Genomic DNA, 13002 nt, shown 5'->3' with positions numbered 1-13002 from the left:
ACATTTACCGGAATACATTTTAAGGAACTTAATGAATTTATTAATTAAAATGAATGAAATGAATGTCTAATTAAATAAATAAATAAAGGTTTATTTAAAGCACTTAATTAATGACTTAATTTCGTGACCTAATCTAAAGAGAGAACTATTAACCATCAACAACTCCTTTACTACTGGTTTAAAATACTGGACATCACTCGTATGGTTAATAACAAAGCATAAAAATCAGTATCTTTACATATGAGCTAATTAAACAATAATTATTTTGTATATTACAGTTACAATGAATGAAGAACTCCCTATTTTTATGTAGCCTATTAATATACAATATATAAACTTTGAATTGTAAACTAATAGTTTGCAAATTATTAATAAGCAGCACTTTATTTCTGTATACTTGTTGTAAAGTGTTACCTAATCATTTTTAGTGAATGGCATTTAAGGCATTAACTAATGAGACCTTATTTTAAAGTTTTAGTGAATAAGTTTAAGACACTACAGCAAATGCTACCCTGATGTATAAATAATTTAGAATTGAAATAATACATAATTGATTTTTATGCATTAATAATGAGATCACGATTAAAGAATTCTTAATGTTAGAAAAAAAAACGGCTTCAATAAGTCCCAGTGATCTCAGACAGTTCTTTAGGACAGGAGCTATAGTGACCTTTCAACATGAGGGAAAAGCTAGTCATGTGATAATGTGTAGTATTTTAAGTGTTACACTTGATCCAATAATACTAACAGATTGTTTTCTCTTCTCTTCTATATCTATTTAAATAAAAAAATATTGCGTTAGCCTAAACTGGGAAGAGTCATAGCTCTTGCATATTGTTGTCCTGCTTATATTGCTCTCCTCATTTGTAAGTCGCTTTGGAAAAGCGTCAGCTAAATGATTAAATGTAAGTGTACACACCAAAGGCATAAATCAGAGATGTTTTGTCACAGGAGAACCGGCCGGCCAGTTTTCAGCCGGTGCGTAACGTCTTGTCGGAAGTCACGGAAGCCTCCAGTATCCTGACGATCCCGAATGTCCGTGTGGACGACAGCGGATACTACACCTGCTCGGCCAGCACTGTGGAGAAGACACGCCATCTTACTACTGTCGTCATAGTTCACGGTAGCGCACAGATGATGCTGCTATAAACTTAAATAAGATCAAACATTATATGTAGTTAAGGGATTAGTTCACTTCAGAATTAAAATCTCCTGATGATTTACTCTCCCCCACGTCATCCAAGATGTTCATGTCTGTCTTTCTTCAGTGGAAAAGAAATTAAGGTTTTTGAGGAAAACGTTCCAGGATGTTTCTCCATATAGTGTCTTCAATGGGGTCCAACGGGTCGAAGGTCCAGATGTGAGTTTCAGTGCAGCTTCAAAGTCTCGACACGATCCAGCCGAGGAATAAGAGTCTCATCTAGACAAACCAGCCGACATTTATAACAGAAATAAACATTATATACTTTTATCCACAAATGCTGGTCTTGCTCTAGCTGTGATGAGACACACATTACGTAATCAGGGTGAAAAGTCACGCGTGTTCCGGTTTATAAATGTAGAGTGAAAAACTCAATCTCTATTTCTCCTCCAGCTTCAAAATCGTCCGACATCGTTGTTTTACCCTTTATTGGTTTATTTATTTGACTTAGTCTCTGTACGTTGGCTTTGTAAACACTGGGTCTGTTCTTACACCTATGTCCCGCTTGACCTTTCACCCTGATTACGTAATGTGTGTCGCGTCACAGCTAGAGCTAGACCAGCATTTGTGGATAAAAGTATATAATGTTTATTTCTGTTATAAATGTCTGCTGGTTTGTCTAGATGAGACTCTTATTCCTCGGCTGGATCGTGTCGAGACTTTGAAGCTGCACTGAAACTCACATCTGGACCTTCGACCCGTTGGACCCCATTGAAGACACTATATGGAGGAACATCCTGGAGTGTTTTCCTCAAAAACCTTCATTTCTTTTCCACTGAAGAAAGAAAGACATGAACATCTTGGATGACGTGGGGGAGATTAAATTATCAGGAAATTTTAATTCTGAAGTGAACTAATCCTTTAAATACAACATTGCTACCTTAAATAGGATGTTTTATTTATTTTTTTATTTTGTTGGCATAAATGAATGTATTTCGGTTGATTCAGCAAAATTAAACATTAATTTTGACTTTATTAGAACCAGGTAATTTAGATGTTATCATGTTTAATTGTGCTAATGTAACAACTCTTCTCCATAATTCAACACAGAGAAGCCTTTCATCAGCTTGGACTACAGGAATGGATCGGTTATCGAGGCCAAAGAGGGACAAAAATCAGTCGTGCTGCCGGTGAAAGTGTCGGCGTACCCCTCACCTGAAACTCAGTGGTAAGGCCTCAGAGATGTCCAAAATACACCAACCACTTGTGAACCCTGTGTTTGTCATACTGAATGTTCTGAACGCATGTTTCTTATCATGTAAACAGCTTGGCTTTTTGGCTGACGTCACCAGAGACACTTTTCACCAGCCATTAAATTGTTAATGGATAAAATCAAGTGCCATATTATTTTCTTCCGGTTGAATATCCTGTTTTCTCAGAAAGGAATGTCACATAATGCAAACAAAATGTCACAAACACCGTTTCTGCTTCGTGAAGTGCAAACCTTTGGGAATCATTTGTTTTATAAATTTGCATACAAATTCAATGACACATTTGTATAATAAAAAGGAACAGTTGTAGTTAAAAGTCTCTTATTGGCCTGATTAATCAAGCTCTCCATAAAACAAGAATTTACCCTACAATTTAATACAATAACACATTATACAGACACTTCATATTTAATGGTATTAAATGATTTGTTAATTGCATTTAATAGATTACACTTTCAATAAAACATTTGTGACTGGTTTGTAAAAAGAGGTTTTATGCATGATTGGGCTCGAAACAGTGAATCATTTTGCAAAGCAAGTGGTTCAACTGATTAAAAGTTTCGAAAAGCTTTGTTTTCTCCATCACTACTGTCTCGGGTGCGTCGTAATAATCCAAAGATGAGATGTGTGACGCAGAATAAATGAAGAGTTTTTTCATTAAAATCAAAAACATAAAACGTATGTAATGTATGTGACCTTAGTTTCCTGAAGAGGGAACGAGACGCTGTGTCGAAGCGCTGTGGGAACGCCCCTGCGGGATTGCGTCGTGAAGCACGTATGGAATCAGTCCAATGGCGTGACGGAACGTCATGTGACGTCATCGACCAGGGAACTATAAAGCACGCCTGAACCAAACAGCGTCAGCTTCTGATGGGCTGAAGCAAGTTGATCACGGGCATGCCGGGAGTGTGGCAGGGCGACGTCTCGTTCCCTCTTCAGGGAACTAAGGTTGCATACATAACCGAGACGTTCCCTTTCAAGGGACATTCCCTTTCTAAGTGCACACGAAAGCGAGTGGAGCCGAGGTCAAGGTCATAGAACCTAACGAACGAGTGCGGTGAGGACGAGCCTGCCGCAACACAAACATCTTGGAGGGAAACTCCTGACAGCAATGCTTTGAGAGCAGCCATACTAGTAAAGTGGGCCGTCCAGCCAAAGGTGATGGCTGACCAGCCGATTTATTAAAGGGGTCATATAATGGTACATGCACTTTTACAAGTTGATTGTACTGAAATGTGTGTTGGCAGTGCCTGTGCACAACCATCATATAATGATAAAAATCCATCCAGTGTTTTTTTTAAATCTCCTTATATGTTTCCCAACTCTTAAATCAAGCCGTTCGACCGTGTGACGTCTCACGGTCGGACGCCCCTCCCATGATTGTTGATTGACAGCAGCGTTTCAACACAGACCCGTCCTCGCTCGTGAGCGAGCTGTCATAATAGTCCGCCATTGTTGATACGCTGGAGCAGAATGGCGTCTAAGCGATTGTGGTGTTCTGTTCTTGGGTGTAATAAGGAACACAGCAGTCATGTTGACCTGAACCTAAACCCGAACCGCTGAAGACGCAGTGGCTGAGTTTGTTTTCGAAGGGAATATTCCCCACGATCAACGTCAATGCTTTCATGTTTGCGCGAATCCTTTCACCAGACTGCTTTGCAAACGAGAACATTGAAAAAGGTAGTAGCTCCTGTCTGAGTATGTGTTGTTTATGTGCCTAATGACTGTCATAGTCTCACAGACTGGTCATTTTTTAAACAGATCAGTACAATTTTAGTGCTTCAGCCCTGACAGTTGTACCTAACACTGCACAGATAACGTTACGCATCACTGACAAGCCTACATTTACCGGAAAAAAGTTTTACATGACCATTAGCTGTAACATCAATCTGTCAATGAACTAACTTATACATCAGTAAACACATAGCGTTCGTATCTCACTACTCTACCCTGCCAGTACATACAAAGATAGATCAAAGTGACATTACGTTAACCAACCATTCAGAAACGTCCTGTTCGAGTCTTAATTGTCGAAATTCTTCAGGGCCGTCATCTTGTTCCGGGTCCGACTCCGGTTCAAATTGAGACGGTTGCACAGATGTGTCCTCAGAGACTCCCGCTGCCATTCTTTCTCCAAAATATACCCTCAACTGTTGTCAAGGCAACTCTCCATGTGTGTTGTGTAAAACGCCCCACAGAACAGAGGGGCGGAGTCAGCAAAGCTCATTATCATTTAAAGACACATGCACTTAAACGGCGTGCTGAAAACAGAGCTGTTTTTGACCAGGTAAAATTAGTGTTTTCTTACAATACTAATCAGAATTTTTAATTAAAGTATATTACAAACTTTTCATTTAGACCCTAAAGAATCATATTAACTTGAATATTATTAAACAGGTATAATTAAATCTAATATTAATATAATTAAAAATGGCATTATATGACCCCTTTAACAAGTGAAATGGCCTCGACCACCCACTCGCTCATCCTCTGCTTAGATGCCGGACACCCCTTGCTGGGTGACCCAAAGCACACGAACAACTGTTCAGATGTCCTCCGCAGGGCAGCTCTGTGGATGTAAGCATCTAAGTCCCTAACTGGGCAGATTTAGTTTCTCCTGGTCTGACGTCCAGAAGGGAGGAGGACAGAAGGCCTGCAGTGCTTTAGGTCTTACGATATTAATTCAATTAAATTCAGTTCAAATTTACTTGTATAGCGCTTTTCACAATACACATTGTTTCAAAGCAGCTTTACAGAAAGTGCATTTCATAAATGTACATAGAAAAATAAAGTTAGTTAATCATGTATTAATTTAGGGCAGAACATCGCTGGCGTCGAGTCGTCTCTTCACAGGCGTCGAGTCGTCTCTTCACGGGTGTTGTGGTATCTGAAGTCTCCATGAGAGGCTGGATACAAACTGGAGCTGACGAGCTATTTACCTGATAACAACAGAAAAGCAGATGGGAAATAATTAGCGTAGCTGCTGTTCATAATATTAATGCATTTGATCCGATTTAACGGTATTATAAAAGGTAATCATTATGTGAATGCTTGGCTAAAGAGATGCGTCTTTAATCTAGTTTTAAATTGGGAGTCTGAGCCTCGAACAATATCAGGAAGGCCATTCCAGAGTTTAGGATCTAAATGTGAAAACGCCCTTCCTCCTTTAGTGGACTTAGATATGCTAGGAATGACCAGAAGCCTCGAATTTAGTGACCTTAAAGAGCGCGATGGATTATAGGGCGATAGAAGATCCGTTAAATAGACTGGAGCTAACCCATTTAGGGCTTTATAAGTCAGTAGCAATACTTTGTAATTAATACGGAACTTTATAGGTAACCAATGTAGTGATGATAGAATTGGTGTTATATGATCATATTTTCTTGACCTAGTTAGAACTCTAGCAGCTGCATTTTGTCTGGTATTAGTAAGAACCTTGTGAGCATAACCCGGTCTAGGGTGAAGAAAAGTCTTTACTATGCCAGCGCAAATTCCAGACAAGAGGGAGATACCGAGAGGGTCTGAATGTCTCCAATTCTCTTAAGAGATGAATAGCGAGGAGAAAGACAGTCTCAAGAGTGAGAAACTTGGACATTGAAAGAAAAGAATGAACGTTGTGTGCTGACCTGCCGCGAATACGCCTTACCCTTCAAATAATAAAAAGTAATACCAGGGATGATGCTCACAAGCGTCTCTTCAGCCCTGGGCAACGTGTTGTCTGAGCCCATGGATATTAGAGTGTGTTGATGTTTGTGGACTAAACACACGATACGAGACTGGTTTCTTCCATGACCTCGACACCTCGGCGTGGAGGTCGGGAGAGAACGGCAAGCACCGGCGTTGAGGTAATGCACGAGATGGGAGGAAGCGTTCATCTAACTTGTTTCGCTGCTTTGTTTCATGTCTCTGTGCGGGCCATTCAATATCAGCCACCGCGCGAGTGCTAATCTCCGCTAGCTCCTCACATGCAGGAGACTGAAGTGCCGAGTCCTCAGATTCTCCCAGTTCCTCAGTCCCGAGGGCTGACTGTGCATGCTGTGCTCCCAAACAAACACAGTAGATGTGTATCCCCACCCGTCATGTAGTGTGGGCAGGGATGAACACACTTCATGAATTGTTGTTCGCTCGCCATTATAACGCTTTTTTTTTTTTTGGAATGGGTGAAAACTCCTGCCTAGCAACTTCTAAAGACAGACAAAAAACACCATTGACACAGATTTCACAAAGAGCACTTGCTGAAGACACAGAAGCTGACACTGTTTGGTTCGGGTGTGATTTATAGTTTCCCGGTCGATGTCGGCACCCGCCTACGACGTTGCGTCACGCCATTCGACTGATTTCATGCGTGCTTCAAGACGCAGTCACGCAGGGGCGTTCCCTCAGCGATGTGATGCAGAGCGAGTTCCCTTGAAAAGGAAACAGAGGGCTTAAATACACAGGGTTAACCACATCGTAATACACATCGTTTACCAAACGGGGAACAGGTGTGCACTAATCGGAAACCATGACAACAGACTATGAACTAAACTCAAGCAAATCAGTGACAAGGAAACTAAACAGAACACGATAATGAAACGAAACATGATATGACTGTGACAGTTTCAGGTTGTTGTTAAAAATAGTCATGATTATTCATGCATCCCTCCAGATAGTGTTATGTGGTAAGTGATGTGTGTGTGTGTGTGTGTGTGTGTGTGTGCAGGTATAAGAATGGCAGGCTGGTCAGCAGACGGCCGGAGTTCAGCAGGTTTAAGGTTCAGCATCAGGCTCTGGAGATCAGAGATGTGTGTGAACAAGACGCTGGAGAATACATGCTGATCCTGAAAAACACTCTGGCGGCCCTGGAGAAAAGCCTCAACTTCACTCTCATCGTCAATGGTAACTCCCTCAATCTGTAATGGATGTTTCTATAAAATATTTGCAGTTTTATATTAGGTTGATCCATTATTATAAAGTAATCAGGGTTGGTGTTGCTTGATGATTAAAAATATGAGCTGGAAACTGAAAGTTTGTAGGTAATTGTAGGTACGGTACAAACATTAGAAGGAAAATTTGTCCACCTTAATTGAGCACAGAAGTTCTTTATGCACATTTTTAGAATTCATGCGCATCGTTTCCATCCAGCTTTTTTTATGTGATATCGCAAAAATGCACATAAAACTGGTGGATGGAAACATTGCACTATATGTGGATACATACAAAGGAATGAGGCCAGGACCACGAGACATATTTAAACATATATAAACCTACGACATAGCCAGCCTTCTGATAGAGGTAATCTAACTATACATATACTTTACATAAATACTTCACATATACTTTAAACATATCCCGCTCTAGCAAAAAGATGGCCCTAAAGCTAACAGACATGGACTAACATTTTTAAACATTTCAACTTTTAAATTGAATGTGTGTCAGCAATAACACATTACATTGATCAAAAGTGTCAATAAAGAATTTTAAATTGTAACAAATATAATTCTATTTCAAATAAAAGTAACACTTTAGAATACTGTTCCTCCATTAATGAATAATTACACAGGAACAAACGAGTAACGTATTATTAACATTCTAGTAACATGCATTAACATGCGGATCACGTGTTCAGTCTATAGGTATGCGCGTTTGAATATATGTGTGCGCAGGCGTGCAGTCTTTCTTTACAAAGTGACATCGCCAAATTATTTGTCTGGCCTGCATACACTCTAAACAATGCTGGGTTGTCTTAACTCAACTTTAGATCAAATATGAACAAATCCAAACTTTGGGTTAAAAATTGTATTTAAAAATTCAACCGAACGGCTGATTTTGTCCATATTTAACCCAAAGTTGGGTTAAAACAACCCAGCATTGTTTAGAGTGTAATACAGATTTTTTTTGTCTTTTCTGCAAATAGTGATATTTGTCTTATTTGGTGTGCATGTGCAGTTCCTCCTCAGATCCACGAGAAGGAAGCAGCGACACCCACCAACCCGTACCAGAAGGGCAGTCGCCAGACCCTGACCTGCACCGCCACCGGCTCCCCCCCGGCCTCGGTCCGCTGGCAGTGGAGGCCCTGGAGCCCCTGCAGTCTCGACAGCTCCCGCAGGGCCCCGTAAGACCCCGCTCCAACACATATGACATTCTTCTTCAGACGAATACAATCAGAGTTATGTAATAAAATATCCTGGCTCTTCCAAGCTTTATAATGGCAGGGATTGCAACTCCATTCCATTCACGACTGAATGTCGAACGCGACGAGTTCACGCTGAGTTCAGAGAGGATAGTCTTTGTCCCGTTTGGCGTCGTGCCCGCGCTCTCTTCGAGGTCGGAGACGCTCTTCCCCGTGTTTTCAGAAGCGTTGTTTATTTTCTCTGCAGTGCAGGCTGAGCGAGTGGCAGCTCTTCTTCCGCGCGCACTGGAGATAAGGGTTATTTATAGTGTTGGGCTCGGAGAGAGCAGTGTGAAGGGCAGAGGCCCGTCGTCTAAACATCAGGAAGCCCGGAGACAGGCGGATCGAAGCATCCTCTGGCCCTGAACGAGGACGGCTCGGATCGGATCCGGTGTGGAGGGACGTTAGCGCAATCATTCGGACAGAGATCTTCCCTTCTGCTCACACACTCACAGCTGAGGCCTAGATATCCTGATCTCAGCTCACCCAGAAGAAGCATAGTGCCGGCCCAGATCCGGCCCACATCTGACACACAGGGGCTCCAGGGGATCTGGGCCGGCACTATGCTTCTTCTGGGTAAGGCCAGTTCACATCAATGAAGATAACTATAAAGTTTAAGGGCCCTATTTTAGGGATCTAAGCTCATGGTCTAAAGCACACGGTCCAAGTGCACTCAGTGCGAGTCCGAATCCACTTTTGCTAGTTTAACGACGGGAAAAATGGTCGCCACTCCCGGCGCATGGTCTAAAAGGGTTGTCTCTGTTTTCTTAATGAGTAATGGGTGTGTTTTGTCTCTATTCTCTTAATGAGTAATTAAAGAGACATTCTCCATTCCCTTTAAAAGCCAGTTGCGCTCGTCCATGGCAGATTCGCTATTTACATGCATGAATTTGCAAGCGGAAAAACTGAACGATTCTCTAGCAAGGAAACGGATCTGCTCATGCACAAGGTTAAAATTGTGTGTGTGTGTGCGCGTGTGTGCGTGTGTCTGTGTGTGCGTGTGTGTTTGTGCCCGAGGTTAAAGCTGTGTGTGTGTGCGTGTGTGTGTGTGTGTGTGCGTGTGTGTGTGTGTGTGTGCGCGCGAGGTTAAAGCTCTGTGTGTGTGTGTGTGTGCGTGTGTGTGTGTGTGTGTGTGCGTGTGTGTATGAGGTTAAATCATTAAGCAGACCATCTACAGGACAAGTCGGATTCCACCATATCTTTATGGACACAATATTATTCTTTTACATTGTAATCCTTTTATTTTTAATATTTGGCTGGTTTGTGTGCCGCTGCGCATCAGTGTGTGTGTAATAAACAGAGTGTGTTTGTAATAAACAGAGTGTGTGAGTAATAAGCAGAGTGTGTGTGTAATAAGCAGTGTACTCGCGTTGTGGACCCACTATAGGCTCACATTACTAACGTGCTAACTAACTACTAACTTTAGAGCAGGGTTCAGTCGGTCAATGGCTCAGTCCATTTCTGTTCTTCAAAATATCAACACTCCAACAATACGCCTGAACACACACTCGTTCTCAGACCAGCAGCTCATGGGCGCACATTTGCTATTTAAACAACGTGGCACAGGACGTGATAATGAAAACTGCGTAACTAGAAAACTAACTAGCAAAACACACTTGTGTCGCGCCTGGCGCTGCATTGCACGAGTGTATGATAGGGCCGTGAATAATAGTGTAGAGTCACACCACAACTATACCGACACAGAGGAAATCAGTGGGATCACATTCAGAATGACTTTCTCCAGCTGATGAACGATAAAAGCACTGACAGCCGATCTGAATCCACTCAAGCACTTACAGCGACGGGCCATAAAACTGTAGCGCACGCTTATAGTAAACTGAACATTCTTGTGCGTTGGTGTGAACGCGAATATAGTTATCATTATAAATGCATATATAACTGGCTTTACATCATGCTGACTTCTGAGAGACCGAGTCTTGATCAAAATCTCAGTATGTATTCTTGCATCAAGCGGAGTAAATAAATTCATACAAGATTGCGGACAGGTCAAGAGATATTATACATATGTTGCTTTCTATGATATCTTCTTAGAGTCACCATGAAATCAAAATGGACAATTAGAATTTTTTTATTGAATATTGCAGTGTTTATAATAAATGATTTATCGGTGCACATCATTATTGTGTCAATAATCTTGTATTTTTATATGTAATATGTACTTTTTTCTCCGCTTTGAATAGAATAATACACACACAAGGTTTTGCAACTGACCCGTGTTAATTTAAATGATTTAAAGGCTAGCGCGTGTGTTTGTGTGTGTGTGTGTGCGCGTGTGCGCGTGTGTGCGTGTGTGTGCATGTGTGTGTGTGTGTCGTTCCTTACTTCGCTCTCGTCACACACAGGTCAGAGCTCTTCCTGGTGTGGGATCTGTCCTGTATCCTGATATTCCCGCTCTCCCACACACAAAGACACACACACACACACACACACACACACACACACACACACACACACACACACACACACACACACACACACACACACAGACACACACACACACACACACACACACACACACACACACACACACACACACACACACACACACACACAGACAGACACACACACACACACACACACACACACACACACACGCACACACACACACACACACACACACACACACACACACACACACACACACACACACATGTTAGGGAGTGATATTCTTAGAGTTTCTACATGAAATGACCGGTAAATGATCTGTAAGTCTGACCTCGTGTAACACTTTATATAATACTGTTCCTTCATTAATGAATAACTACACAAGAACACACGAGTAACGCACTATTAACATTCTAGTAACTACTAACATACAAGAAACTCTGATTAACGAATTAGTAAGTAATAGCGCTCAGTTGGATGTGGTAGTTCACTATTAGCTAATGAATAACTACTATTTTTCATTCCTCCCAGAGAACTACTATATACAGGTTCATAATTAACATGAATAATTCATAATGTATAATAAAAGGTAACGGTAACCCACTAGTAATGACTCAAGTGTTACTACATCATTCTGAAGGATCTACTCATTATTTGGATCAGTATCTAAAGTGAAAAACATGATAACTCTCTAATATCGACTGAAGTCATTGTGAGCTTTTGAGATTTTGAATAGTAATTCCTTCCGATGGATTTGTTCTTCACTTGAGTCATTACTAGCCATGATCTTCACTTTAGAATACTGATCCAAATAATGAATCGTTCCTTCAGAAAGATGTAGTAACACTTGATTCATTACTAATGGGTTACCGACCGTTACCTTATATTATACATTATGTAAGGGTTAATGCCCGACGAGGTGTCCATTGTCAGGTATTAATGGACGACGGCGAGGTGTGAACCGTCCGACGCGCAGCGGAGGTATTATCATTAATACCTGACAATGGACACCTCGAAGGGCATTAACCCGCTTATACCATGGTCACTTGCCAAATAACACATTTTTAAAACATTAGTTTATATTTTAATTAGATTTACAATTGAAATCTAAAGTTTTTACAAACAATAACTTGGTTTCCCTGGTTACGCCTGACGGTTTATTTACTAGGTGTCCTCTATCGCTTTTTAACGGACACCCTGCAGCCAATCAGAATCGAGTATTCACCCAGACCATGGTATAAGCATTATTAATATTAATTATGAACCTGTATATAGTTCTTATAGTCTTCATAGTGAGGTATGAGAAAAACAGTAGTTACTGATTAGCTAATAGTGAATTATCACATTCGACTGAGCGCTACTACTTACTAATTCGTTAATAAGTAGTTAACAGTAGTTACTAGAATGTTAATAGTGCGTTACTCATGTTGTTATTCATCAATGAAGGAACAGTATTCTAAAGTGTTCCCGGACCTCCTGCCATGCTCTTCACCGTTGTGTGTGTGTTTTCACAGGGGTCGCAGGGGACAGCGGGACAAGATTCCCATCTGCCAGAACTGGATAGATCTGGATCCCGAACAGGCCGTCAACCCGATCGAGAGCATTGAGGCTGTGACTGAGACGGTGGATGGGAAAGAAAAGGTTTCACTTCCTGTTTGAATTATTCTTATTTCCTGAAGATTTCCCATAAATGTCTGAACCAAATTGATGTGTCCGCAGCCTGAACCCTGAGCGTTGTCATGTGCCACCAGATTTCCCAAACTTGACATCCAGGGTGAGGGAGGTGGGGGGGGGGGGTGAAAGCGTTACAGTTTCCACTTTCGAAGTATTTAAACCCATCGTCCAGTTCTTGCTTCCTGGATGAAGACGGAATAAACACATTAACACAGCACTCACTTCCTGTTTTCTGTCACACCTGTGAGGTCACTTCCTGTGTGTGACCCTGGGAGTTGTGAGAGTAACTCAGCATACAGATTAAAGTCATCATTTATTCACTCTTATCTCATTCTAAACCCCTGTCTTCTGTGAACACA

General features: G+C 41.3%; 1 protein-coding gene across 3 annotated transcripts in view; it reads left to right on the top strand.

Moving 5' to 3' along the window:
• Positions 1-13002, top strand: part of flt4 (fms related receptor tyrosine kinase 4) — a 99183-nt gene that overhangs the window by 55947 nt on the left and 30234 nt on the right. For all 3 annotated transcript variants that reach the window (XM_081383136.1, XM_081383137.1, XM_081383138.1), the window contains exons 7-11: positions 952-1123; positions 2252-2369; positions 7115-7290; positions 8341-8506; positions 12484-12610. In XM_081383136.1, the coding sequence (XP_081239262.1) occupies positions 952-1123; positions 2252-2369; positions 7115-7290; positions 8341-8506; positions 12484-12610 (759 nt within the window). The remainder of the gene's footprint in view (positions 1-951; positions 1124-2251; positions 2370-7114; positions 7291-8340; positions 8507-12483; positions 12611-13002) is intronic.

This window comes from Scardinius erythrophthalmus (genome assembly GCF_964197995.2).
Source record: "Scardinius erythrophthalmus genome assembly, chromosome: 13".
NCBI classification, from domain to species: Eukaryota; Metazoa; Chordata; class Actinopteri; order Cypriniformes; family Leuciscidae; genus Scardinius; species Scardinius erythrophthalmus.
The sequence above is the reverse complement of the archived record's forward strand: the minus strand, read 5'-3'. Positions and strand labels throughout refer to the sequence as shown.